The sequence below is a fragment of the Hypanus sabinus genome, chromosome 7 (genome assembly GCF_030144855.1).
Source record: "Hypanus sabinus isolate sHypSab1 chromosome 7, sHypSab1.hap1, whole genome shotgun sequence".
NCBI lineage: Eukaryota > Metazoa > Chordata > Chondrichthyes > Myliobatiformes > Dasyatidae > Hypanus > Hypanus sabinus.
This window is the reverse complement of record NC_082712.1, coordinates 164,816,762-164,844,348: the sequence shown is the minus strand read 5'-3', so window position 1 is coordinate 164,844,348 and position 27,587 is coordinate 164,816,762. Positions and strand designations below refer to the sequence as shown.

The 27,587-nt window shown below is 38.9% G+C and overlaps 1 protein-coding gene across 1 annotated transcript; it reads right to left on the bottom strand.

Annotated features, from left to right (window-relative positions):
• Nucleotides 1-1,360: 1,360 nt before the first annotated feature.
• Nucleotides 1,361-27,587, bottom strand: e2f8 (E2F transcription factor 8). Its single transcript, XM_059973979.1, has 14 exons — nucleotides 27,440-27,587; nucleotides 25,296-25,402; nucleotides 23,816-24,094; nucleotides 23,581-23,728; nucleotides 22,723-23,031; nucleotides 20,380-20,541; nucleotides 13,655-13,792; nucleotides 13,312-13,524; nucleotides 10,904-10,988; nucleotides 10,033-10,606; nucleotides 5,732-6,022; nucleotides 5,414-5,549; nucleotides 4,499-4,893; nucleotides 1,361-2,332 (listed from the first exon to the last, which is right to left on the bottom strand). Exons 2-14 carry the CDS (start codon nucleotides 25,362-25,364, stop codon nucleotides 2,138-2,140), a joined length of 2,994 nt encoding a protein of 997 aa, XP_059829962.1. The 5' UTR covers nucleotides 25,365-25,402; nucleotides 27,440-27,587; the 3' UTR covers nucleotides 1,361-2,137.

The window sequence follows — 27,587 nt, the reverse complement described above, 5'->3', positions numbered from 1 at the left end:
TTGGGTTAAGTTTTTTATGCAGAGTGGTGAGTGCGTGGAGTGGGCTTCCAGCGACGATGGTGGAGGCAGATACAATGGGGTCTCTTAAGAGATTCCTGTATAGGTACATGGAGCTTAGAAAAATAGAGGACAATGTTAATTTCTGAAGTAAGTACATGTTTGGCACAGCACTGTGGGCCGAAAAGGCCTGTATTGTGCTGTAGGTTTTCTATGTTTCAGTTTTGTTGTACCTGTATCTTTAATGATTCAATTGTTGTGGTTTGGTGGAGTCTAGATTTTCGTTAAATTAAAATTATGTCTTTATTTGGAAATAAGCTTTTCACTAGTATGTACGGTGACAAAACTTGGTGGTTCGTTATGTTATAATATAATAAAAATAATTCTATGCAAAAAAAAGCTGTTTTGTACCTTGTTAAATCCAAAAAGCACAGGTAGGTAACAGGAAGCCATCTACTTTACCACACAACTCAAAGTGATAGCTCATGCAGTTGGACTTAAGAACCTGTAAATTTGTTACCCTGTCCATTCTCAAAAACAGGGCTTGATCAATTAGACAATAGGTGCAGAAGTAGACCATTCGGCCCTTCGAGCCTGCACCGCCAGTCTGAGATCATGGCTGATCATCTACTATCAATACCCCATTCCTGCCTTGTCCCCATATCCCTTGATTCCCCTATCCATAAGACACCTATCTAGCTCCTTCTTGAAAGCATCCAGAGAATTGGCCTCCACTACCTTCTGAGGCAGTGCATTCCAGACCCCCACAACTCTCTGGGAGAAGTTTTTCCTTAACTCTGTCCTAAATGACCTACCCCTTATTCTCAAACCATGCCTTCTGATACTGGACTCTCCCAGCATCTGGAACATATTTCCTGCCTCTATCTTGTCCAATCCCTTAATAATTCTGCTGCATTCAGAGGGAATGTCTATTTGTGATTTCTATGTGAGAAAGAAGCTACAAGAACCTTTCTAGATAATGAGTGAGCTTGCAATATGAAGGATGACTTATAAATGAACTTAGCTCTATTTAATATCATATTGAGTTATTGAATCAATTCTTTAAAAACTCAGGTTTGCTTTGAGTTTCAATTTGCCATGTGATAATAGTCATGTTGAACTGTAGTCTCAAGAAAGGTAAATATTTGCCACATAGCTATGCTTATTAATTAGGCAACCAGTAAGAACAACTTGTTGTGTAAAAGTTATTAAAAAAAGTACAGATTTATTTTTGAACCAGTCACAGTAGAGAACAGCAGAAGAATATAAATAAAATTGAAATAATTAAGACAGAATCTTGATTGAACTAACACAAAGATCACTTTCCACATTTTTAAGATTTAATTGTTAATAGCGCCAAAAAAAATCATAACAAACCTATGACTTTCTACAGTTCACAGTACCTGTGCAGGCTGGTTTTACAAGAGACAATTGAATAAGTATACCAATTTGAAATTAAATTCCATTTAAAATTAATGCTTTAATGTAATATAAATATAGCATTATGTACAAGTTACAGTACTTGTATTTTTTTCCAATGGATTATCATGTTTGTCAAGTACAGCCATACCATTTTTCACCTCCAATCAGATGTTTAGTTTCATCTTGATTTCCAACAGACCAAGTTGTGAAGTAACTATTACCAGCTAGTGTTCTCAATGGAGGAGGAGACTCAATACTATATATTCATCTATGACAAGTATGTTATTCCTTTTGGAAGATATTCATGGAATCCACAAGTTCAAGTGTGCAAATGGTTATACCACTCATACACCAACATAATAAACCAACTTCTAGATAGGATAGAATTCATCCTAATATGTTTCATGTCTTGTGTGCAAAGTGAATATTACTTGTAATTTTTGCTATGTTTAAACACATTACTTTCTATGAATATGATTTCATACTGGTTTTATTCTGCTGAGGCAGAAGATCATGGTTTAGTTAACTCTTGTCTATTGTTAACAGTCACATTGGTACAATGTAAACTTTTCAAATACAATTCTTTAGAGCAATATGCACCACCAGGTAACAAAAAATGCACTTAACGCAAATTACGTGTTACACGTTTAGAATCGACTGAGATTTGTTCTTAGCCTAGTAATGCATTAATTTTTATAATAAACAGACCATTTCAAAGTCATTGAAATTCTTCAGTGCAGACTTTGAGCTTTCGTTGAGGAAGGTGCACAGTTCCTTGAGGACAATTGCCATTGCCATTGGACATAACAGTAGATACTGATGATAGGATGGAAGATGATGGACGTCCTGGCGTACGGAAGAAATTCTCCCTACTGATAGACTGAGCATCCTCAGCTGTAGCTGGCATACTGGGCTGTAGAATTAAGAGAGTTGACTGTTAAGTTTTAATTGTTTCATAAAACAGCTTAGAATTGCTTTATTAGCAGCACAGTAGAATAGAAGGTAGCACAATGCTATTACAGCTTGGGGCATCAGAATTCAGTTCGGATGCTGTCTATAAGGAGTTTGTGCATTCCTCCCCATGAACGTGGGAGATTCTTCCAAATGCTCCGGTTTCCACCCACGTTCCAAAATCACACTAGTTAGTTGGTTAATTTGTCATTGTAAATTGTCCTCTGATTAGGCCAGGGTTAAATAGGTTAGGTTGTTCTGCTGTACGGCTCATTGAGCCAGAAGGGTCTGTTCTGTGCAGCACCTCCAAATAAATAAATTGAATTACAACTGCCTCTCTATTAAAACATATTTGACAATGTTTTAAATGGAGCTGATGCACAGAAATTTACCAAGCTGGTATATTGTCTTAACTAAGGATACCTTTTAAAATAAAATCTGACATCGCAGTTTTTTTGGTATTTGATAAAAATAAACATACATTCTCAAGAATAGATCAGAAATTTGCAGTACTTTTATGTATACATGTTGATAAACATGCAAATTTCTTAACAAATTTTAAACTGATAATCAATATCACTGAGGAAATGTCAAACTCATTTCATCGAAACAGAATAGGATGCTGCATCTACTCAAAATAAAATTAATTTAAAACTCAGAGGCAGAATCTCTGGCATTTATATTACCAAGTACAAGTTTCACACTTTGAAAACAATACTAATAAACTGACTCATTTTTGAAAAACTGAGAATTGAACATTTTGTATTTCTTTCTCAAGATTCAACTATTTTCTTCAGCAAGACTTGTACAGTGTATTTTGAATAAGCTGAACAGATACTGTTTAGTCCCAACTTCTCACATCTTGAGAGCCAGCTGTTAGAAATGAACCTACTACCATTAATATTGCACCTTACGTGTAACAAAAACATACAAAGCCCTCTTCAAAAAGTGTTAACAAACAAAAAAAAAAGAAGCCAGCCCACATTAGGAGATATTTGTGCAGTTAATTAAAGGGTTATTCAAAATATGATTCACGTCTGAAAAGAGGAAAAATGTGCAAGATACCAGAATTCCAGGCCTTGGAAGCACAACTGCCAGTGGAGGAATATTTAACCTTAGGTACTTGTGAGCCAGATATTGAAATAACTCAGTTACAGAAAAGAAAGAGGTTACAGAGAAATGTAGACATAAAGAGTCAGCAAGCAAACTGTTAGGTCTTGGTTTGAGCTAGGAAATGAGCAAAAGTGAATTACCTTTGTATATGCTTCTAAGACCTGGATAATTAAAGCAGGCATCTCAAGGCATTAGAATGAGCCCTCCAAAACTGTTTCCACAAAATCTTCCAAATTCATGGGAAGCAAACCAACGTCAGTTTCCTCTCTCAAGCTGCATTCCCAAAATCAGAGCCCAACTTAGTCAGTCAGTTCCCAACTAACTTGCCACAATGTTCCAATATTGGACACCAAACTCCCAAAGCAGACACTCTAATCCAAGCTCTTTCCACAGGAAGAGATTACCAAATTTACAAAGGAAAATATCGTTGAATAAAATGCAATATCTGCACTGATTCTTTAAGTCTTGACTCTTGGGAATCTCTGGTCCGTGACCACCAAGAGTGAAGGAGCAGTTAGAATGCTATTGTGAACTTTTGAGTCTATTTATCAGGGCTCACAGAAGTATGCTCACTTTCATCCAAAAAAGGGGAAGGGGTAGGAAATATGTTCTGGATTTGTTATTGTACTGTTCAGTTCTGTGAAAGCTGGTATGAACTAGCCATTCTTCACACTGGGGCCTAATTCCAATTATGAATAAGCTACTTGAATAAGGAATAAGGTCCGGTGTTAAGAACTGATGGAAGTCTTATGTCTTACATTCAAACATTCCCAAAAGACTAGTAACAGGAATTTCAGATTCCATTCCAAACCCCTTTCTGAATCACACAAATGAGAAATATTACCAATGCTGACAATCAAGTTAGATCAGATAATAAATTGAAAAATTATTTACCAATAAAATGTTACTTCAATATTGAATTCTTTAAGATGTTAGTGTTTAGGCATGCTACTACCTGAATCAAAAGAAATTTTAAATGTTAGCTGTGGCTTTGAGCATTTGAACAGCAGCTCACCTGTGGTAGACCGATCAGTGCTACAGACTGGTGATGAGGAGATACTGGCTTAACAAAGATCATCTTTCCATGTTGAAGATTTGTGTGTGCTGTGAGAGAACCAGCTTGTTCTGGGGAAGCAGTTGTCATTGAAGGTCCTTGATTCACCGAAAACTGCATTCCTGGATTGATTAAACCAAGATTCTGCAGTGTGAAATTCAGAATTCCTGGGCTGGGACTGTGACTAGGAAAATGATGACTTGAAGAAGTGAAAGATGATGCGTTGGCTTGGCTCACAACAGGAAGGGAGGCAACTGAAGATGGAACAGCCATTGGACAAGGCAATTTCAAAGGGGTGATGTGAGTGGCAGGTAAATTGGCAGGGGAAAAATCCGAAGTTGTCATTGGTGTAATGCCTAAGGGGGGAGAAAAAGAGCATTTTAAATGCTTATTGACAACGCTAGAATAAATACTTTTTAAAAAAAAACCCATTGTTAAGTATTCAAGACTTTAACCAAATAATGACAAAAATTGCATAAGCAGCAGTAATAGAATGCAACTAATACTTTCCCCTTAGTCCATGTAACATAATTTTATCTGAAAGATATCAAAATTGCTGGAATCAGCAACTTCTGCACAATACCATGCATATTTGTCTTCAGACAGAGTATCAAAGAATTGGCACAAAGCAGCTGTTCAAGTGAAGAGAAATTGTGAAGTAACATTTAAACCGGTCTTAGTGAAAGATGATAACCAAAACAGGAAAGATCTTAAACAAAAAAATCTGATAGAATTATGAGACCTGAAAGGTAAAATGCATTCAGGATCTCATAATTTAGATGAAATTTGAAAGTTAGGAAGATGGCCACAGGAGCTTTTATGACAAAGGAACATTAAGTTACAGCAGATTTAAGAACTGTGATTTTCTGTGGCTACCTGATAATGGCGAATGATAAAGCTGTTGCTCAGGCGAGGACACGGAATTGTCTTTCATTTCAGGAGATCTATCACTTGAGTTACTACAAGATGATTGCTGTGGCAATGGGATGAGATATCCTGATGGCATTAAAGTCTAAGGCAAATAAAACAAAATAAACTATGACAATCATGACCAATGAAAATTCAAACCGTGTGGAAAGGAACGGATTCTTTTGATGCTAGAACTAATCTGAGAAGTGGAAAAGTGATTTCAGCTTCAGGCTCATGGCTAATTTTGTTAATCATATTTATCAGTTTATAAAACTCAGATCTTACCTCGGGGACTGAACAAAGATGGGCAGGAAACGCAAATGCCACTGGAACATTTTTGACCATGGCAGCTTGTCCTTCTGACAAAACAATCCCACACTTCTCTTCATTCTCAAGAAAACATTCAACACTGTGCTCTAGTTTTTCTGAACCAAGACTCTTATCTTCAGGAGCGTTGATGAACTCTGGGTCAAGATGTAGGGCCCTAGGGGAAGGCCGAGTTGTCATCAAGGCTCTACGGGCCTTCAGCCTTGCTTGGTGAACCTCAAAAAGCTGATCTTTATTTGGTGATTGGCCCTTCAAGAAAAATGATAATTTTTCTCATTTTCAGAGCATATCAGTTTAAATGTAAACAGAGAAAGTAAGTTACCTAAAATTACCAAATTCATTTCTTTAAGATGATTTTGTTTTGTTTCCCAAACTTACATTGGAAGGCATTATAGCGGTCTGATAGTTCAGAGGAGGAACAGGAAGGAGAATTAACATGACTGTCGGTTGGTTAACAGGTTGCTAATGTACTTGGTTATGAAATATATCATAAAGTAAACAGTGCTGTATAACAGGCACTAATGCCATTTTAAATTGGACCATTCTTCTGTACAAGTATTTCCACCGATCATTTCAGATAAGAAGATTCATGCAGCATGACAAATAAATACTAAGAGTATTGATCATCTCAAAGTGCCAATTGCATAAGAAGGCAAGCTAAATTTAAATATCAAAGACAACTTCAAAATATAAACTTAGCATAACCTGAAATAAAACAAAACTTCATAGTTTCTTTGACATGTATACATGGGATGTGACAAATGTATATAGTCAAAAAAACAGGATCTTTACACATCATGTTCTTTAAAAGATATTTCAAAGACAGACCTCTAACAAATTTTCTAGCACTTTAGCAGTCTGCTCCCGATGAGGCTCATTTGTTAGGCTGTTGAACTCAGAATGAAGTATTCTTTGAGACAAACATCTATATTTACTGCACTACTTAACAGAGGGACATGAACTAATCATTTGTCAATAATGCACCTCTTAGGTTATTACACAAACTTCTGAGTAATTTGTAAGTCACCTGTAACAAGTTTTGTATAAATCCAATCACAACCAAAATTATAAACTGAGCAAGTAGATTAAATGCAGAATATAGGCATCAGGGTTGAGTGTTAAACAACGCAGAAACAGATCCTTTAGCCAACCAGGTCCATGCCGACCATTAATTGCCCGTATATACTAAGCCTATTTACCTGTTCTTGGTTTGTAGCCAATTCAAGTGCTCTTTTAGATCTTTCTTAAATCTTAAGAAAGCCCACTTCAACTTCTCATTCAGGTACTGCATTTCAGATTCCTACTATCCTCTGCTGAAAAATAATTTGTCCTCAGATCCCATCTGGGTTATTTTCTTTTACACAAATCATGCCCTCCAGTTTTTAAACAGCTGTCATTGTGAAAATCTATGGCCCTCACAATATTGTACGCCTTATCAAGTCCCCCTTCAGTCTCCTCCATTCTAGAAATATAAAAAGCAGCCAAACCAGTTTCTCCTCAAAACTGACTGGTTTCATTTCATGCCTGGCCTGCTGAATTCCTTGAGCACTTGGTGTGTTGCTCGGATTTCCAGCATCTTCAGATTTTCTCTTGTTTGAGGTTTCATTCCAGGCAACTTCTTGAACCCCTCTGCACTTTCTCCAGTGCAAACACACCCTCTCTGTAACCAGAAATGGACACTGAACCCTAGGTGTGGTATACGTAACAAGACAATACTTTTTTGCTCTTATAATCTATGTCCTGGCTAATGAAGGCCAGTATTCTGTGAGTAAATCACACAAAAAACTCAGCAGGTCAGGCAGCATCTGAGACCCTCTCCAGTTTTCAGTGTTCTGCAAGCCCTCTTCATTGCCTTATTTACGTGTGTTTAGGAATCCTTGATGCTGTATACCAAGGTCCATTTATTCTTCAGTATAGGAATAGGGGCCGGCCACTCATTGCATCATCCCAAATACCCAAGTTATATCATCTTGCACTTACTAGAATTACATTTCATCTGTTATTGCTCTCATTTTTACCAAATGATCAACATCTTCCTGTCATTCAAGTTTTTTCCTCGGCAATTTTCATTTCAAACATGAACCTAATCATACTTCCTACAATCGTATCCAAATCATTTATGTAAATAATAAACACAAAGGTTCCACTACTTACACCCATATACCTATGATCATAGGCTTCCAATCACAAAAACAACCCTCAACAAAACCCTCTGTGTTCATCATCAAGCCAACTAGCCTTTGAAACTAGAAGCATAGGCTTAGGGTAAATGTCAAGGAGCTTGGGGGGTGGTGATGTAGGAATTGGAAGAATATACACTTAGTAGCCACTTTATTAGATATGCCTTGTCCAGTGATGGGTTCCTGAAGGTTGTTATATTATAGCAAGGTGGGGGTGGGGGTGGGAGAGGGGATGAGTTCTCACTACCTATTAAATGCTCCCAATGGTGTGTGCCTCTGACAACCAAATCCACGTCCAGGCCTCTACGCATGGCTTAGCTACTAAGCTCAGTGGAACCTTTCTACTGACAGAAGAGGCAAAGGTGGGTCACTTTGGGCAGATGGAGCTTGTCAGCTGTTGTTGGCAGCTCATCTAGAAGGAAAACTCTGATCTCTAACCTCTGTTGCCTTGCAGCTATACCCATTCATAACCATGTCTCTTGACTACATCTACGTGCTTTTATGCATTGAGTTGCTGCTACATGATTGACTGATTAGATATTTGTATTAATGAACAGGTGGACAAGTGTACCAAATAAAGTGGCCACAAATTTTTAAAGAATTGGTAGGTTCAAGAGCCTGCTTCTGCACTGTATAACTAATATTACACAGGTTAGTTCAACTTCTATAGAGTAATTTTGTCTGGAGAGATCAAATTGAGTAATAACATATCAAACGTACTTTAATATGATAGGAATCTGCAAAAAAAGCAATCCAAGATTTTGGCTTTGCAATCAATCCAAGATACATTTGTTGTAAAATAAAACCATTACACAATTGTAGGAATATGATACTATTTTCTGGTATCACCCAGTTTCTGGAGAGCAAGGTGTGTGGCACCTTGTGTGGCAATTTAATTCTCTAACTACTGACACCTGCAGTCTTTGTCTTCTACAGTCTGCGTTTAAAGGATTCACTCTGCCAAGCACGGAGATTTAATAAGTAGGAAGGAAATAAGTCCCTGGAATAATGAAATTGTGTCTTAGGGGTAAAGGATGGATTTAACCAGAGTGCAGGCAACCTTTCTACTGATGATTCAATCTAGCCCCTTTATCTGGAATGCAGTATCATGGAAAACGGCTCCAGCTCATAGAAATAGCTCAACCCTTCAAAATACCACCACTGAGACAATCAACACTACTACTCACAAACAGTGTATCTTTGCTTCATGGTAGGCAGAAAGAAGCTGTTATCTTATTAAATCAGACTGGGTTTAACAGTAACAGACTAAAACAAATTAAATTAAAAGACTATGGAAACTAGTTCAAATTTGAAGGACGGTTTCAGCCATTAAAATGCATTAGTTGATTATTTCCAATAGAAAAATTAATAGCTAAATGAATTTCTCTGGTTCATAATCATGGAGGAGGTGGGAAGAGAGTAAGAAGAAAAAAAATCACTGGTTTCTGTTGCAGTGACCTAATGAATAATAGTTGTGACACCACACCAAAATTGCTATTATCCACAAACCTTGGCAAACTATCATGTTAACATGGAGTTTGCCAAGGTTCACTTAGGCATGTTTGCAACTAGTAACATAAAACAATCAGGAAACCCAGCATATTTTGAGACTATTTTGCATGCCTTAATACTATCTACAAAATCAATCACCAGTTAAATGATTAACATTACTTTCAATAGCTCCAGGATGCCACAATAGTACATTAGAATTGTTGAACAGCAGGGCAAAAAAAAAACATCAGGTGCTGGACATTTGAAATATAAACAGTAAACATTGGGCATTCTCAGGAGGTCAGGAAAAATCTGTGGACTGAGAAATGTTGAAAGTAATTGTATCAACTGAACAACCTTGGTCTTCAGCTGATCACAGGCATTCCCTTCCTTTATGGCTTACATTGTGCTCCCTCTGCAACTTAATTCAAGCTTGTTTTCCCATTTTTTTCTAATTCTGATCAAGAGTCATTGACCTGACCATTAATCCTATTTCTCTCTTTAGCACCTGACCTTCTGAGTAACCCTGTATTTTCTGATTATATACCATTAGAGACAATGATATTTATGAGACTTGCACCAATTTACCCTCAATAAAACAGTTTCCTTCTCTGGCTGGCTCTCTTTCTTGACTGCTTCCTTGAAATTTTTGGAATTCCAAACTTCACTAAGGTCATGCTTGGAAGGTTGTTTCAGACACTGGTCAGGGAGAGTATCACATTTGGCCGCTTTTCTACTTTGGTCCTTGTAACCTGTACCTGATGCATCAGCGTACATCTCAGCAGTCCTTTTACTGGTGTGGATTCTTGAGTTTGAATTATTTGGACTCGAAATGTGTTTCTCAGTGGCAAGGGATATAGATGGTACAGCGGAGCCAGAAGAGGGTGCAGTCAGGTTCCTTGGTTGTGCAGGTTGCAAATAAATTGTATAAGATCCACCAGAGTGGCATTGAGGTAACACCACTGGTAAAACAGAGGAATACTGTCTGTGAACCAAAGGATAGACTCCAAGAGGCTGAAATGTGGGTTTAACCTGAGGGAGTACCGAATTAACTCCAGTACGTTGAGTTTGTTCTACAAGTCCAGGGAACTTATCAAGTTTTGAGTGCTCTTGTGAGGAAGAGGTTTCTGATGGCGAGGTTGTGAGTTTACTGTCATTCTTCCTGAGGGGAATGAAAAATAAAAAAAACTTAATTCAGAACAATTTAAAAAAAGTGACCATACTTCATTTTGTATACTACCAAATAAATACCACCTTCAATGACAATGAATATATTGTTCCAATTATTCTTGTAGACTAAGTTAAAAACACATTGATTTAGTGTTCGTAAAATGTTCAAATTTTAAATCAAATTTGATTACACATTAATCTTAAGATATTTACAATGGAGCAAAATGTTATTTCTATGTAAAATTTCAAAATCTATTTGGGAGATATTGAATGAATTTTTGACACTTACTTGGATTGTGCCTCCAACTGAAGTTTACAGATTGTTGCAAGTTGGTCCATTTTACTGGGATATAATCCAGGTTTATCCCAATCACCTTTATGGAAGGGAAATAAAATCTTCAACATTCTGTAAATTCTATTAAAGTACAGTACCATTGCAATAAGCAATAAACTTGTTGTCAGAATTATATTTTGTGTAACAAGAAAGTGACCCATTACAGCACCAGAAAGGTTGCTGCCAAATTAAATTATTCTTCCATGCTGTTAAGGAAAACACCATTAACATCGCATAACACTAAAATAATGATGCTTGAAAAAGTAATACACATCTGAATATCAGTAACCAATATTTTTGCTCAGTAATTGACTTCAGATATGGAAAGATAAACCTGTCCTGTTATTTCTCAAGGACGTCTCTCCGTTAATTGAATTTCAAAAAAATGATTTGAACTGCTAAAATGGTTTTCTCAAAAAGTACAAAAAAACCTGAAACAAGAATCTTCTATCCACATTAACCTCTACTATTTTCATAAAAGCAAACCAAAGTGGAATCATCAAAACAATTGTCAGTATACAAAAAAAAAGAAACAAATATAGTACCAGATTAACAAGTGATTGAGGTGCAGGCCTTTTCATGAAATTATCTGCTTTTAATTTTGGTCTTTGTTAGTCATTCTAAAACATAGTGGATTCTGGTTAATTGGGCTATTGGTTAATTAGGGCAGCTGCTTATTTGAAGCCAACTCTTAAAAGAACAAAAACTAATCGAGAAAATAGCGGGGATTTATTTGGGATACTATGCCACTTAATTGGCACAGATCTATTGACAACTTTCTAATGAATATCAGTCACATGTGGCCATTAAACACTATACCATGCTTAAAGCAAACAGCTTTTAAATAGCATCACTTGCATGTGTTTATCTTTAAAAAGCAGTGATTTTTTCGCTGATTAAGCAGTAAACAATTCAGAACTATTTTGCTCACTGCGGTTTCAGGCTTGGAGATACCGGAAATGGCTGGGAGTGAAAATGAAATGATTTCACTACTTCAGCAAGTTAGGAACTAAGAAGAATTTGAAGGTATCATCTTGCATGTTATAATGAAAATGAGGAGTTAGAGGATGTAATCTTCAAAAGCATTGTATGAAAGTATTATCTGTATTAGGTGTCAGCACCGATTTTGTTCATTTACAGTCAATCAAAAGAAAGCTCAGAATCAGAATTATCACCGGCATGTGACGTGAAATTTGTTAACTTAGCAGCAGCATTTCAATGCAATACGTCATATAGAAGAGAGAAATAAATAAATAAAAATAAATAAATCAATTACCGTATTTGTATATTGAACAGATTAAAAATACGCAAAAAACAGAAATACCCTGTATTTTAAAAAGTGCGATAGTGTCCAAAGGTTCAATGTCCATTTAGGATGGCAGAGGGGAAGAAGCTGTTCCTGAATTGTTGGGTGTGTGCCTTCAGGCTTCTGTATCTCTTAACTTATGGTAACAGTGAGGAAAGGGCATGCCTTGGGTGCTGGAGGTCCTTAATAATGGACTCAGCATTTCTGAGACACTGCTCCCTGAAGATGTCCTGGGTACTTTGTAGGCTAGTACCCAGGATGGAGCTGACTAGATTTACAACCCTCTGCCGCTTCTTTTGGTCTTGTACAGTAGCCGCACCCCACCCCCCCCCAAGAACACCCATACCAGACAGCGATGAAACTTGTCAGAATGGTACATCTATAGAAGTCTTTGAGGTATTTATTGGCATGTCAAATGTCTTCAAACTCCAAATGAAGTATAGCCACCATCTTGCCTTCTTTATAGCTACATTGATATGTTGGAACCAGGTTAGGTCCTCAGAAATCTTGACATCCATATATTGAAGGTGCACCATTTATTGGATGAATTCTTCTCTCAATAACAATTAGGTGCTGAGATACATCCTAGGATGTGCTAAAGCACATCATCAGTGATATAACCTGGAGTCATTGGGTATTTTGGGTCTTTCAACATCAGACACTCTCACCCAGGTGACCCAGCAAGGGTTGATCAGGCCCTTGCTTGTGTCCCTGCAGAACTAATATATAGTTTTATAGTACTGTGGTAGTATTGATAGTGTTCTAATTTGTTCTGAATTTTATTTAAGTATGTAATTTGTTGCTCGGTGAAACAGTAGTTTGCCTTTTTTTTAAAAAATAACTTTTGAACTATTTCCATGAAACTTTGGCTAATTGGGACAGCTGCTTAATTGGGCCAAAATAATCGCAGAGAGTTACAGTTAACTGGAAACCACTGTAATGATTTTTAGCAAAGAAGTAAAGCAGGTAGTAACAAAATTGATGACTTAATGTTATTTTAGGAATTTAAAAATAAGTTGCTGTACAGTTACAAATTAAAATTAGTAGAAATATATACCACATGTTTTCCCAACTGGGCTACTCGGTGCAGAGCTGATTCTCCTCTGATCATTCCCAATGTTTGGCATCAAGTGGTTTAAAGATGCATGTCGAGTGAAACTTTGCTTGGTGGTAGATGCAGGGAAAAGATTTTTGACAAGTGTTTCTTTTGAAATCTTAGGTGATGGAGTATTATTTACAATTGAGGTAGTCAGTGTAATAGGCTTCACATCTGCAAAGACAACAGTTTCATTTTTAATCAAAGGCGCATTCCTTAATTGTGAAATCAACTCTTACGCAGAAATTATCTAAAATTTTAAGAACAAGAAAGATACATTTTTAAAATCAAAATAATTGTGTACCATTTACATCTGGAAATGCCTCTGGTCCTATCCATTTAAAAGCTGGCTTCCGTCCTCTCACCTCTGTTACGTGCACTTTCTTTATAAGTTCAAGGCTGGTGAGAACATTGGCTATATCGTAGAGTCGCCTTATTTTAGCTGTGAGGTAAAGACATTGTCACATGGTGAAACAGTTATTTTCAAAAATTCCTAAATGTTTCAAGGATGTAATCCTGATATTAATTATATTTAGTGCTTTTATCCACAGTACCTGATTCAAAGAATTCAATAGTTACCTCCCCATATTAAGTAAGTGTTTATTTCAAAGATCTTAGAACAAAGAAAGACCAACACACATTAATAAGAGATGTGATCACAAAGCATTGAATAGATAATCACGGTTTCTGGGTTTCTGGTCTATGAAGTATATACACTCTGTCATTGTGATTTGGTTTATAAGAACAAAACAATAAGTTAACAATTTATCTCACATTGTGGTGAGCAACAATGTGGTGTTGTTAAATATAAAATATGTGGTGAATTAGTTTAAATCAGATTCAACAGAACAAACAAACAAATCAATTCAAACAATAAATGGGGAAAAAAGCAATCAGTTAAGCAGCATTAATGCATTGCAAGGCCTTGGGGATGAAAGTGTGGTACTTGGAAAGCTGACATGGTCTCATTTTAAAAACCATGTCAGTAAACAGTGGCTGATATTCCATTGGTTATGAAGACGGACCTATGCCAAGGAAAATACTGATTTGCAAAATAATATTCATATGCTTTGAGCACAGTGATCTGCTTCAATGATTACCATTAGTGGCATTTACATCAATCAATATTAACAAAGTGCTTTGAAAGGTTGGTTACGATGTCAATCAACTCCTGTTTTAGAGATGACCTGCATTTATTCCAATTTGCCTTTTCTCACAACTAGTCAACAGAAGTTGCAATTTCTCTAGCTCTTCACTCTGCTCTGGACCATCAGGAAAACAGAAACTTGTACATCAGGCCGTTGTTCATCGACTACAGCTTTGCATTCAACACTAACATCTCATCTAAACTCATCTTCAAGCTTCAATACCTGAGCCTCTGTACCTCCCTGTGCAATTGAATACTGAAACTTCTTATTGGTAAACCTCATTCAGTGAGTTAGTAACAACATCTCAATCTTACTGACCATCACATCAGGGGTACCTCAATGCTGTGTGCTGAGTTGCCTGTTTTACTTTCTAAACTAACATGACTGTGCAGCTAAGCACAGCTCCAAAGCTGTCTTCAGGTTTGCTGATAACACTACTGGTGTTGGACAAATCATAGGTGCCAATGAGTCTGATTACTGGAGTAAGATAGGTTACCTGGTTGAGAGGAGCCACGAAAAACAACCTCTTGCTCAAAATCAGCAAAACTAAAGAAATTATTGTTGACCCCAGGAATGTATGTCAATGATCTGGACTATGGTATTAAGGGATTTGTGGCTAAATTTGCCGACGATACAAAGATAAGTAGAGGAGCAGGTAGTGTTGAGGAAACAGAGATCCTGCAGAGAGTCTTAGATAATTTAGGGGAATGGACAAAGAAGTGGCAAATGAAATACAATGTTGTAAAGTATAATGTCATGCACTTTGGTGAAAGAAATAAACAGGCAGGGGAGAGAATTCAAAATGCAGAGATCCAAAGAGACTTGGAGTCCTTGTGCAAGAAACCCTAAAGGTTAACCTGCAAGTTGAGTGGGTTGTGAAGAAGGCAAATGCAATGTTGGCATTCATTTCTAGAGGTATAGAATATAAGAGCCGGGATGTGATGTTGAGGCTCTATAAGACACTCATGAGACCACAGTTGGAGAACTGTGTGCGGTTTTGGGCTCCTTATTTTAGAAAGAATATACTGACATTGGAGAGGGTTCAGAGAAGATTCACGAGAGTGATTCCAGGAATGAGAGGGTTACCGTATGAGGAACATCTGGCAGTTCTTAGGCTGTATTCCCTGGAGTTCAGGAGAATGAGGAGGGAGAAAGGCCTGAACAGATTAGATATGGCAAAGTTATTTCCCATGCCATAGGATTCTAGGACAAAAGGGCATGACTTCAGGACTGAAGGACGTCTTTTTGGAACTGAGATGCTGAGAAATTACTTTAGTCAGACGGTGGTAAATCTGTGGAATTTGTTGCCACAAGTGGCTGTGGAGGCCAAGTCACTGGGTGTATTTAAGGCAGAGATAGATAGATTCTTGATTAGCCAGGGCATCAAAGGGTATGCAGCGAAAGCAGGGGAGTGGGGATGACTGGATGAAGTGAATCAGCCCATGATTGAATGGCGGAGCAGACTCGATGGGCCGAATGGCCTACTTCAGCTCCTAAGTCTTATGGTCTTATGGAATGGGAAGGTGGGTGAACATGTCCCAGTCTTCACTGGGGGGGAATTCTCAGTGGAGAGACGCTTTAAATTCCTGGAAATTAGCATATCAGATTATCTCACCTTGATGCAATCAGTTGAGAGGGTGAGTAGTTTCAAGTTCCTCAGTATACACATCACTGATGATCTCATCTGGACTGTACACACTGGTTTTGAGGAAAACAAAGCACAACAGCGTCTCTTCCATTTCAGGTGACTGAAGGAGTTTAGCATGGGCATCCAACCAGGAACGAGGCTATTTTGGACGATGATGTGTAATGAACAGGAATTGATAAGTGATCTTGAAGTAAAGGAGCCATTAGGAAGTAGTGATCATAACATGATAAGCTTTTATCTACAATTTGAGAGGGATAAGGGCAGATCAGAGGTGTCAGTGTTGCAATTAAATAAAGGAGACTACGGAGCCATGAGGGAAGAGCTGGCCAAAGTTAAATGGGCGGATGCCCTGGCAGGAAAGACAGTGGATCAGCAGTGGCAGATATTCTTGGGGATAATACAAAAGATGCAAAAGCAGTTCATTCCAATGAGAAGGAAGGATTCAAAGAGGGGGAAGGGGCCACAGTGGTTGACAAAGGAAGTCAGAGATTGTATAGCATTAAAGAAAAAGAAGTATGACAGGGCTAAGATGAGTGGGAATACAGATGATTGGGAAAGTTTTAAGGAACAGCAGATCTTAACTAAAAAAGCAATACGGAGAGAAAAAATCAGGTATGAGCTCAGTCTAGCCAGGAATATAAAAGGGGATAGCAAAAGCTTTTTTAGCTATGTGAAGAGAAAGAAGATAGTTAAGAACAATGTTGGCCCCTTGAAGAATGAATTGGGAGAAATTGTTATGGGAAACAGGGAAATGGCAACAGAATTTAATGCGTACTTTTGATCTGTCTTCACCAGGGAGGACACAAGCAATCTCCCAGATGTATGGATGGGCCAGGGTCATAAGATATCAGAGGAATTGAAACAGATTGACATTAGGAAAGAAACTGTGATGAGTAGACTGATAGGACTGAAGGCTAATAAATCCCCGGGTCCAGATGGTCTGCATCCGAGGATTCTAAAAAAGGTGGCTCCGGAAATTGCAGATGCATTGGTAATCATTTTCCAATGTTCCTTAGATTCAGGATCAGTTCCTGAAGATTGGAGAGTGGCTAATGTTATTCCACTTTTCAAGAAGGGAGGGAAGGAGAAAATGGAGAACTATCACTCTGTTAGCCTAACGTCAGTCGTGGGGAAGATGCTTGAGTCCATTAATAAGGACGAAATAGTGGCACATCTTGATGGCAGTAATAGGATTAGGCCGAGCCAGCATGGATTTACCAAGGGCAAATCATGCTTGACTAATCTGTTGGAGTTTTTTGAGGGTGTAACAAGGATGTTAGACGAAGGTAAGCCAGTGGATGTTGTGTACCTAGATTTTCAGAAGGCATTCGATAAGGTACCACATAGGAGATTGGTGAGTAAAATCAGAGCTCATGGCATTGGGGGCAGGGTTTCAACATGGATAGAAAACTGGTTGGCAGATAGAAAGCAAAGGGTAGCAGTGAATGGGTGTTTCTTGGACTGGCTGGAGGTGACTAGTGGGATACCACAGGGCTCTGTATTGGGACCACAGCTCTTTACGATTTATGTCAACGATTTAGATGAGGGCATTGAAAACTATATCAGCAAGTTTGCTGACGATACTAAACTGGGTGGCAGTGTGACATGCGAAGAGGATGTTAGGAGAATACAGGGAGACTTGGATAGGCTGGGTGAGTGGGCAGATACTTGGCAGATGTCATTCAATGTGAATAAATGTGAAGTTATCCACTTTGGAAGCAGGAACAAGAGGGCAGAGTATTGTCTGAACGGTGTAGAGTTAGGTAAGGGAGAAATGCAAAGAGACCTAGGAGTCCTAGTTCATCAGTCAATGAAGGTGAATGAGCAAGTGCAACAGGCAGTGAAGAGGGCAAATGGAATGTTGGCCTTTATTACAAGGGGAATTGGGTACAAGAGCAAGAATGTCCTTTTGCATTTGTACAGGGCCCTGGTGAGACCACACCTGGAATATTGTGCACAGTTTTGGTCTCCAGGTTTAAGGAAGGACATTCTGGCAATTGAGGAAGTGCAGCGTAGATTCACTAGGTTGATTCCTGGGATGGCAGGGCTGTCTTACGCAGAGAGATTGGGCTTGTACACACTGGAATTGAGGAGATTGAGAGGGGATCTGATTGAAACGTTTAAGATAATTAAAGGATTTGATAGGATTGAGGCAGGAAATATGTTCCAGATGTTGGGAGAGTCCAGTACCAGAGGGCATGGATTGAGAATAAGAGGTCAGTTATTTAAAACAGAGTTGAGGAAGAGCTTCTTCTCCCAGAGAGTTGTGGAGGTGTGGAATGCACTGCCTCGGAAGACGGTGGAGGCCAATTCTCTGGATGCTTTCAAGAAGGAGCTAGATAGATATCTGATGGATAGGGGAATCAAGGGATATGGGGACAAGGCAGGGACTGGGTATTGATAGTGAATGATCAGCCATGATCTCAGAATGGCGGTGCAGACTCGAGGGGCCGAATGGTCTACTTCTGCACCTATTGTCTATTGTCAAATCCTCCAGATCTTCTACAGGGGCACAACTGAGAGCATACTGACTGGCTGTATCGCCACCTGGTACGGGAACAGCACAAACCTTGATCACTGGGCACTGCAAAGAGTGGTATGCCAGCCCAGCATATTTGTGGATGTGAACTTTCCTCCATTGAGGACATTTGTAGTAGCAGGTCCAGAAAGAAGGCCTGGAAGATCATTGGGGACACCAGTTGCCCCAACCATAAACTGTTTCAGCTGCTTTCATCTGGCAGACCCTACTGTAGCATTAAAACCAGGACCAACAGGCTACGGGACAGCTTCTTTCTGCAAGTCATTGTACTTTTAAATTTACATGTCTGTACATAGCAACAGAGGCATAACACAAAGATTTTTACTCCTTCATGTTGTGGGATGGATCTAAGATTTAAACAAATTCAAATAAATTCTAATAGGGAAAGTGCATCAGGATCTTTATCTTCTTAGGAGTTAAAGAGATTAGCTTTATTTGTCACATGTATGTATGTATAATCTATATTTTCATTTATATTTATCATCTGTTATGAGCAGAGAGACAACATCTGCCAGAAGTAAATTCCTTGTGTGTCCAGGTACTTGGCGATTAAAATCTGATTCTGATGACAGCGAAATGCAATGTTTTGCGTCAATGGCCAACAGTTTGAACGTGGCACTCCCATAACTTGCCAACCCTAACCCTAATTCTTTAGAATGTGGGAAGAAACCAGAACACCCGAAGGAAACCCACACAGCCATGGGGAGAACATACAACTTCTTGCAAGAAGTGAACCCCAATCTGTGACTGTGCTAACTGCTACGCTACGGTGCCACCTAGGTTTGGCTTGTCATTGAACAATCTACAAAACTTCTACGGAAGAACTATTGGAAGTATCCAGTCTGTTTGCATCTGTATGGCAATTCAAATGCACAGGAAGCTACAGAGTTGTGAACTTATCCCAATACGTCACAGACATATCCCTCATCATTGGTAGTTTCTATAGAAGGCAATGCCTCAAGAAGGCAACATCTATCATCAAAGATCCCTAGAAGCTTGAAGTCCCACACAACCAAATTCAAGAATATCTGCTTCCGTTCAAGCATTCAGTTCTTGAATGAACCAGCAAAACCCTAACACTAGTTTAGCAATACTATGACCACTTTGCACTGGACTTTGCTTTTTTATTCCAATTGTGTTCTTTCTTATAAAAATTGTATATAATTTATTTCATTTATGTTTTTCTTGTTATGTTGTGTATTAGACACTAAGTGCTTCTGATGATGCTGCAAGTTTTTCATTGCACCTCTGCATAAATGTATTTTTGCAAATGAGAATAAACTCCACTTGGACTTATCTTCTCTCAAACACCATACATTTTTCTCTCATCCAGTAACTTTAAAAAGTAACAAACATCACATAGATCAATGATCAAAAATCAGTAGCCCAATAATCAATGATCTACAATACTCATAATTATACATGTGGTTTCAGGTCTTGCATTCAAAAGAAAATCAGGTAAATACGTATTAAAGGCTTTGCTGTTAGCTAACAGAGGAGGAGGTATATGAAAGATATATACCAGTATGAAATAGTTAAGACTGAGTTATCTGTTTTGGTTCTACATATTTCCTGTAATTTTAAACATGGAAATAAAAAGTGAAGAATTTATACTTTTAAATAGGACTGTATAGTTAGCATTCGATCATTTGTTATTGTGATTCGATATTCTATCAAATCATTAATACACTTACTCTTAAATTTGCTATGATCCAAATCCACCTTCTGGTCATCACCAATTAGGATTTTAGCAGCAGTGTCAAGGCTAACCACTCGTGGCTTTGATACCAGGAATAACATGACAAATTTCTGACTCATTACTCTCAGGGATTTATCCTTCCGCCCATTCACTGAGGCTGTAGATGAAGAAATTATATCTTAATTGCAAAATTGATAAGAACTTAATTCAAGTAAGTGTCTATTATTCTACAAATATGATTTGTTGCTTTATTTCTGAATCACAGTAACCAACCAGGAATGTTTCTAATCATTGATACTATATCATGAAGCTCTTCATTTCCAGTGGACTCCGATTAATTGGGCCATCAGTTAATTGGGGCAGCTGCTTATTTGGAACATAATGCTGGTTAATTGGGACACATGCACTTGTATGGTCATTAGACACTATCCCACTTTTCGAGCAAAGTTTTTAAACATCATCAGTTGTGTGTGTTTATCTCTAAAAAGCAGTAAATTTTGTTACTGATTGTTAGTGAGAAAAAAAGCAGTACAACAATTCAGAGCTGTTTGGCTCACTGCAGTTTCAAGCTTTCAGTCTTGGAGATGCCAGAAAATTATAAAAATGAAACAATTTCACTACTTCAGCAAGTTAGGAACTATGAGAAATTTGAAGACATCAACAATAATCTTGACTGTTGCAATGAAAATGACAATTTGGAGGAATCAATTGTCAGAAGTATTGTAGGAAGGCAGTCCAATATCTACACTAGGTCATTTCACAGTCAATCAAAAGAATGAAGCAGCTTACAGGTACACTGGATGAATTCCTTCAGTGATAGCTATGGAACTGATAGTTTTATAATACTGTAGTAGTATTGGTAGTTTTCTAATTTGTTCTGTATTGCATTTTAAGTACATAATGTGTTACTCAGTTTAATGATAGTCTGTCTTTTTTATATCTTTGTAATTATTTCCATGAAACTTTGGTTAATTGGGGCAGCCACTTAATTGGGCCAAAATGTACTGGTTTTGGTGTATCCCAATTGACTGGTATCTAATTTAATTATAATGCAAAGTATCATCAGACGAGAGTGAAGGGCACTGTGTCTATGAGAGTTATCCAATTACTGCTGCTCTTTGTAACCTTGCTCTATCTAATACACTTTTGAACATTACTGTTGCATCAGGTTTTCCCATCATCTCAGGAAAGCATTCCAGATCCAGTTTGTTATATTACAAAAATTCTTATCTCTCTTTTGCCCAATCATCTTAAACTATGTGTTCTATGGTTACTCACTCCCTTGCTAGTGGAAACTGCAACGTAACTCTTCATTAGAAGTATAAAAATAATCTTCATTTGAAATATTGCTAACGATGCCACAGAAAAGCCTTGATGGAGCAGATGTGGAAAAGGTGTTTCCTATAGTGGGGGGAGGGGGGGGTAGATGAATCTAGAATGAGAGGGCACAACCTCAGAATAGAAGTAAGTGCCTTTAGAACAGATGAGGAGGAATTTCTTTGGTCAGATGGTACTGAATCTGTGGAATTCATTGCCACAGACAGCTGTGGTGGCCAAGTATTGGGTATTTTTAAAGTGGAGGTTGATAGGTTCTTGATTAGCAAGGGCGTCAAAGGTTATGGGAAGGAGGCAGGAGAATGGGGTTGAGAGATAATTAATCAGCCATGATGGAATGCTGGTGGAGCAGACACGATGAGCATAATTCTGCTCTTCTGTCTTATGGTCTAAGTCAGTATGAAATTAAGGAATGACCAATTCACATATGGCAAAGAAAGATTACCAAATATATATCTGAAAAGAGACAGCAACTAGGAATGTAACTTGTTTCCAGAACAATGGAAAGAAGGGACCAATGGCTTTGCTTTGTTACAGCATTTAATGCTGCTGTATTGGGGTGTCACAGTAGCGTAACAGTTAGTGCAATGTTGTCACATCTCGGGGTGTTCAAGAGTTCAGAATTCAATTCTGGTGCTGGTTTGTACGGAGACTCTGTACGTCCTCCCTGTGGAGTGAGTGAGTCATCTTGCCAAGAACCGGTACAAATGGCTTGGCCGTCATAATCTAACTCACAGTCCAAAGACGTATCAGGTAGGTTGGAAATTGACCTGTGATTTGGCTTGGATTAATCAGGTTTTCCGGAGGTTGTTGGGTTGATATGGCTTGAAGGGGCTACTCTGTGTTATATAAATAAAGCATTTTATTTTTGTAGAATGTGAGTTACTCTACAAGACTGGCACAGAAAATCGAGGCAATACACAACTTCAATGAGTTCTGCAATAGCAGAGGTAATGCTGTTTGTGCATTAAAATAAGATCAATAAACCTGAAGACATAAGTACCTGCTCGAAATTCCATTCCAGGGAGTTCCACAAAGTACATCTCCTTGGGCTTCACTTCACCTTTGTTAGCAGAATTTTGTTCACGTAGTGGCTCTTTTACAAATGTCTCATGCAGTTCAAATCCTTTCTTCTTAATGTGCAACATTTGTTCTGCATATTTTTGATCTTCACCAACATTTTTCAATGTTCCTAGTGTGTGAGTGAGATTATGACGGCCATGCCACGTATATCGATTCTTGGCAAGGCGACTCACCATATGTAAGCTTTCTAGAACATTCACAATATCGTAGATACGTCGACGTTCAACATCTATTGCAGGGAGACGCAAATTTCCATTAGTAGAATAGGTACCTGTATATCATTTCCAGATGAGTTAAACAGTATTTTAATCATTCTAATGAAGAAGTGTCTCAGCCCAAAACATCGGCTGTTTGTTCATTTCTGTGGATCCTGCCTGACCTACTGAGTTCCCAGCATTTTGTGTGTGTTGCATTAAAAATAAATTGTTTCGTAAATTATACTCTTATAGTTTAACTTAATTTTCTCCTCTGCATCTGAACTTGTATTTGTCAATATTTTTACACAGATGCACAATCCCCTCTATTACTATACTTAATTGAAATTAATTGTGTGGAAAAGGTAAGAAATTTGGATAAAATAGTACATTCATGGAGTTAATGCTCCAATAAACTATGTGCAAACACCAAAAGCATAGAATTTCATAATTTAATTATCTCTAGAGATCATCAACTTTGGGCAATAATTCAAAGATTTTTTTCTAATCAAAACACTCCCCTCCTCCAACATCATACTTTATCTCCTTGCTACATATTTGCATTTTATCACGTGTAAACTCACTCAGCTCTGCTGCTACTTCATCCAAGCAAATATCATTGTTCACTGCAGGATTTGGATAGTCAGGATACCGTGCCAAGAATCTGTAGCACAACAAACCCAGACTCTTCTCTTTACGACTCGGATGAAATTCTTCCCCAGATAATTGATTCTGAAATTCACAATACATTTGCCTTACTTTCTTCACATTAAGAGATGTTGATAATTTGTTTTTTTTGAATTTTTGAAGTTACGGTACCTGTAAATTCTCAACTGCCTCGGAAGTATGGTCTTCATCCACAAGCAATTCCCTCTTCTTTTCTCTGTTCCGGATCTCTGGACTAGCAGCACTGATTAACATTTTCAGATTCGCAGTAGGAGTCCATGGTTCTCCAACAGTGGTGTCCTGAAGTTTTGTTGGAGTTGTCATGGTACTCAATTCTGACCTGATTGCTCCTAATATTGAATGTGAGGTAGAGGATTGCTGCTTCAATGGTGTTTTTGTTGTTTTTTTATGCGGTTCTAAAAACTTATTTTCCTATTTTGAAAGAGAAAAAAAAAGACAAAATACAGAAACATTTGTTGTTTCCAAACATTGCATCAATTTCAGCCCATTATATTTAACTGACAATGTGGAATTTGCAATGATTTGTCTTGCAGATTTTAGAAATGGCTTATTTTACTGTTTTTATTGAAGAAATTATTCCGTGCACAGATGTTGTTGTCACTGGGCAAAAAAATTGCACAGTACAAGATTTCTGTGCACACTGGTCATAAATTAGAGGGAACATTGGTGTAAAAGGTTTTTAAAGAAGAGTTAAAATTTTGTCACAGCTTTGAAAACAGCACTTTTTAAAAAAGAAAACCAAACACACGGCATGTTCACCCTTGAATCTTTATTAGAGTCATTGATCACGAAGCAGAAAAGTACACAAGGTCTGTGTTCGCTATTAAGGACACATTTACACCTTTTACACCAATGTTCCCTCTAATTTATGACCAGTGTGCACAGAAATCTTGTACTGTGCAATTTTTTTGCCCAGTGACAACAACATCTGTGCACAGAATAACTTCTTCAATAAAAACAGTAAAATAAGCCATTTCTAAAATCTGCAAGACAAATCATTGCAAATTCCATATTGTCAACACTGTCCATGTCAGAAACCAAAAAAGGAAATATGACTGTGTACGATCATGAAATATACTTAATATGCCAATGTAGTGGAAGGTTACAACCTTTTGTGTTTAAATTCTTTTGTGTGCTAGCAGCAAAAGATGTGTGTACGTGTATGCATTAGAGGGAACACTGCACCACTCCCATTTTACTATCCTTTCAACTTCTCTGCAATTCTCCTCATTCACCTGCGCCTAGGGGCAATTTACAGTAGTAAGTAAAACCAGTGGATCTAGACGAAGCTCCACTGTATCACAGAGAGGATGTGCAAACTCAACAAAGATAGAATAAGAGGTAAAGTTGAACTGGAGTTATTGGTGCTTTGCGGCAGCAGCACCTCTTGCTTCACACCACTATACTCCCCTGCCCCCCAGATTCAAACTTGTTCTTGCCTGACCAGCTAAGATCAGAGACAGAAAGACATCAGCAGTTCTTCCATCTGGCACTGTAACCCTTGCCTCATCAGATCATCAGCTCTGTGTCAGAAGGCACCTGAAGTGAAAGAAGTCCCCACAATACCATAAGTCTTTGTAACTAGGAAATAAGCCAATATAGAGAAACCCACCTTTCGGTTAACATCTATATCAGCTTCAGATTTTCCATTTCTGTCAGCCCTATTCAAGCTTTCACTCATGTTTTCACCCTCAAACAAAAGCTTGTCTTCTTGCTTACCTGAAAATCAAAAGTGGACATAGAATTGGGAAAGCAAACTCCTATTATGTAGAGCATGGATATGAACTATATCTATTTCAAAACAAAATAGTGGGTTTAAATAATAACAAGTGGAACAATAAAATTACATAACTAAGAAAAAAACAACAGATATTTTCAAAGAATGCATAACATATACAAGGATAAAAATAGTTCTTGAGAAGACATCAGTACGCCCAAAGCTTTTTACAGTTGGGTACTTTTGAAATACTCTAGACTGTTGGAAAATCTTCGAGTTAAAATCACGCACATCAAGGTCCAAGAAACAGCAATGGATTGCATCAGTTAGTGTGGCTGTTGTTGATCAACTAGGGGATCAACCTTTAAAAGCTAAGTGTACTTATGCAACAAAATACGGAAGGAGAAGAGCACATGAAGATGTCTAGACATCGATATCGAAGCCCCTAACGCGAAAGCCCAGCGAGCATCTCCTCGCCGGCGGACAAGTTCCTCAACTGACAGGCAGCCGGCGGGGCCAATCGGAGCTCCGTTACCCGGAGATACGGCCCAAACAGTAGGCGGTCCCGACCTATCAGCGAGAGGAGGAGCCGGGACTTCGCGTCAACCAGCAGGTTCGGTTGGCTCCCAGAGGAAGGGAGGGAAAGAATGCGGCTTTTTGAAATTGGCGCGTAAACGAAAAGATCCCGCGCGCGGTTGTCAGGGAGGTTTCACGGCGGCGGGGTTAAACAACCTGAGTAGAATTTAACTGCGAGGAACCTGTAGGTTCTCTTAGTGATCTATAAAACGCAGAGGTAGGGGAAGGTTGATTGTCGGTGAGGCGCCCACCTCTTCCCCCCGTCCCAGGTCGCGGAGGTAGTTATTGTTCATTTTCCTCGATTACAATGTCAGAGCAAGCGGCGGTTATCGGGCTTTTCCCACTGGGCATTCGAGGACGCGAGCCCGCGCAGGACGGGGTTTGAATCCGGATCCCGCGGGCTCGGGGAGGGGCGTGAGGGCAAGAGGGGCGGGTGGGCGGGGCTTGGGGTACAGGGGGCGGAGCTAGGGGCAGGAGCGGGGTAAGTAACTGAGGGAGGTGGGGACGGGGTCAAGGTCTGACTTGTCAAGTGGAGGGGGCGGGGAGTAATGGAGGCTGGAGGTGCGGAAGGAAGATCTAAGCGAGCCTGACCCTGGGGGAAGTATAGGGCAGTTGTGACCCCTGAAGTTCGAACCCAGGAGGACGCGTTGGGGGGGGGGGGCGGCGGGATCTGACCCCTACAGTAAGATTGGGAGGGAGGAGAGTCTAACTCTGTTGGGAAAGGGAAGTAGGGGGGACATTTGATGCTATGGCGACGGAAAAAGATGCGCAAAAAGGTCTGGGGGAAACAAAACCTTCTTCGTATCTCTACGTACTGAGAAAAATGAGAACTAAAGCAGAAGCACCCAGTCCGCCTCCAAGAGGATCGTGTTCCCAGTGAATGAGAAATCTCTGCTGGAGGTGGGCAAGAGGACGCTGCGCGGGGATGAGATCGTCCTGACATTGTTTCTTCTTTGAATATAGGACGAGAATATAATAGCTCGGACTGGGAACATTGCCCTGTAGGCCTGTCCCCGAATGCAGGGTATAGGCATCACCCACTGCGAGTAAATATAACGCTGCTAATCTGTGGAACGTTAGCTAACTTCACACCCCTCGCCCTCCAGTAACCCGCCAGTTTCTCGTCCCCAGTAGTTAACAGGTTGCTGTCTGACGTATTGTCCCCTAAACCCCCCCCTCCAGCAACTCACTTCACGCCTCTCTCCCCTCATTGCTTAAGAGTTTAGTTGCTAATATAATCGTGTTTGACAATCTTTTAAATTGAAACAGCAGCTGTATCGATCAGCGTTGATTTTCGGCGCCACAACAGATCCCTCTCATTGAGATCATATCAACAATCGGTGTTTGCACCGGTATCTAACGTCTTCCATATACGCAAAGAAAACAATTTACCTCTTAATAAACACCTTACCCCAAAACATTAAGCAAAGTTGAAGTTTCTTTTAATTTTACAAAAACCTTACCCGAAGACTCTTTTCCATTTAATCACTCACTGGCGTGTGGGATAACAAAATTACTTGAAGTAGTTCCATTGAACGGTTATAACTTCTTTTCTCATTACACAGACCTGTAAGATGTTTTCCCTCGTCAAGAATGAAAAAAATCAGTAAA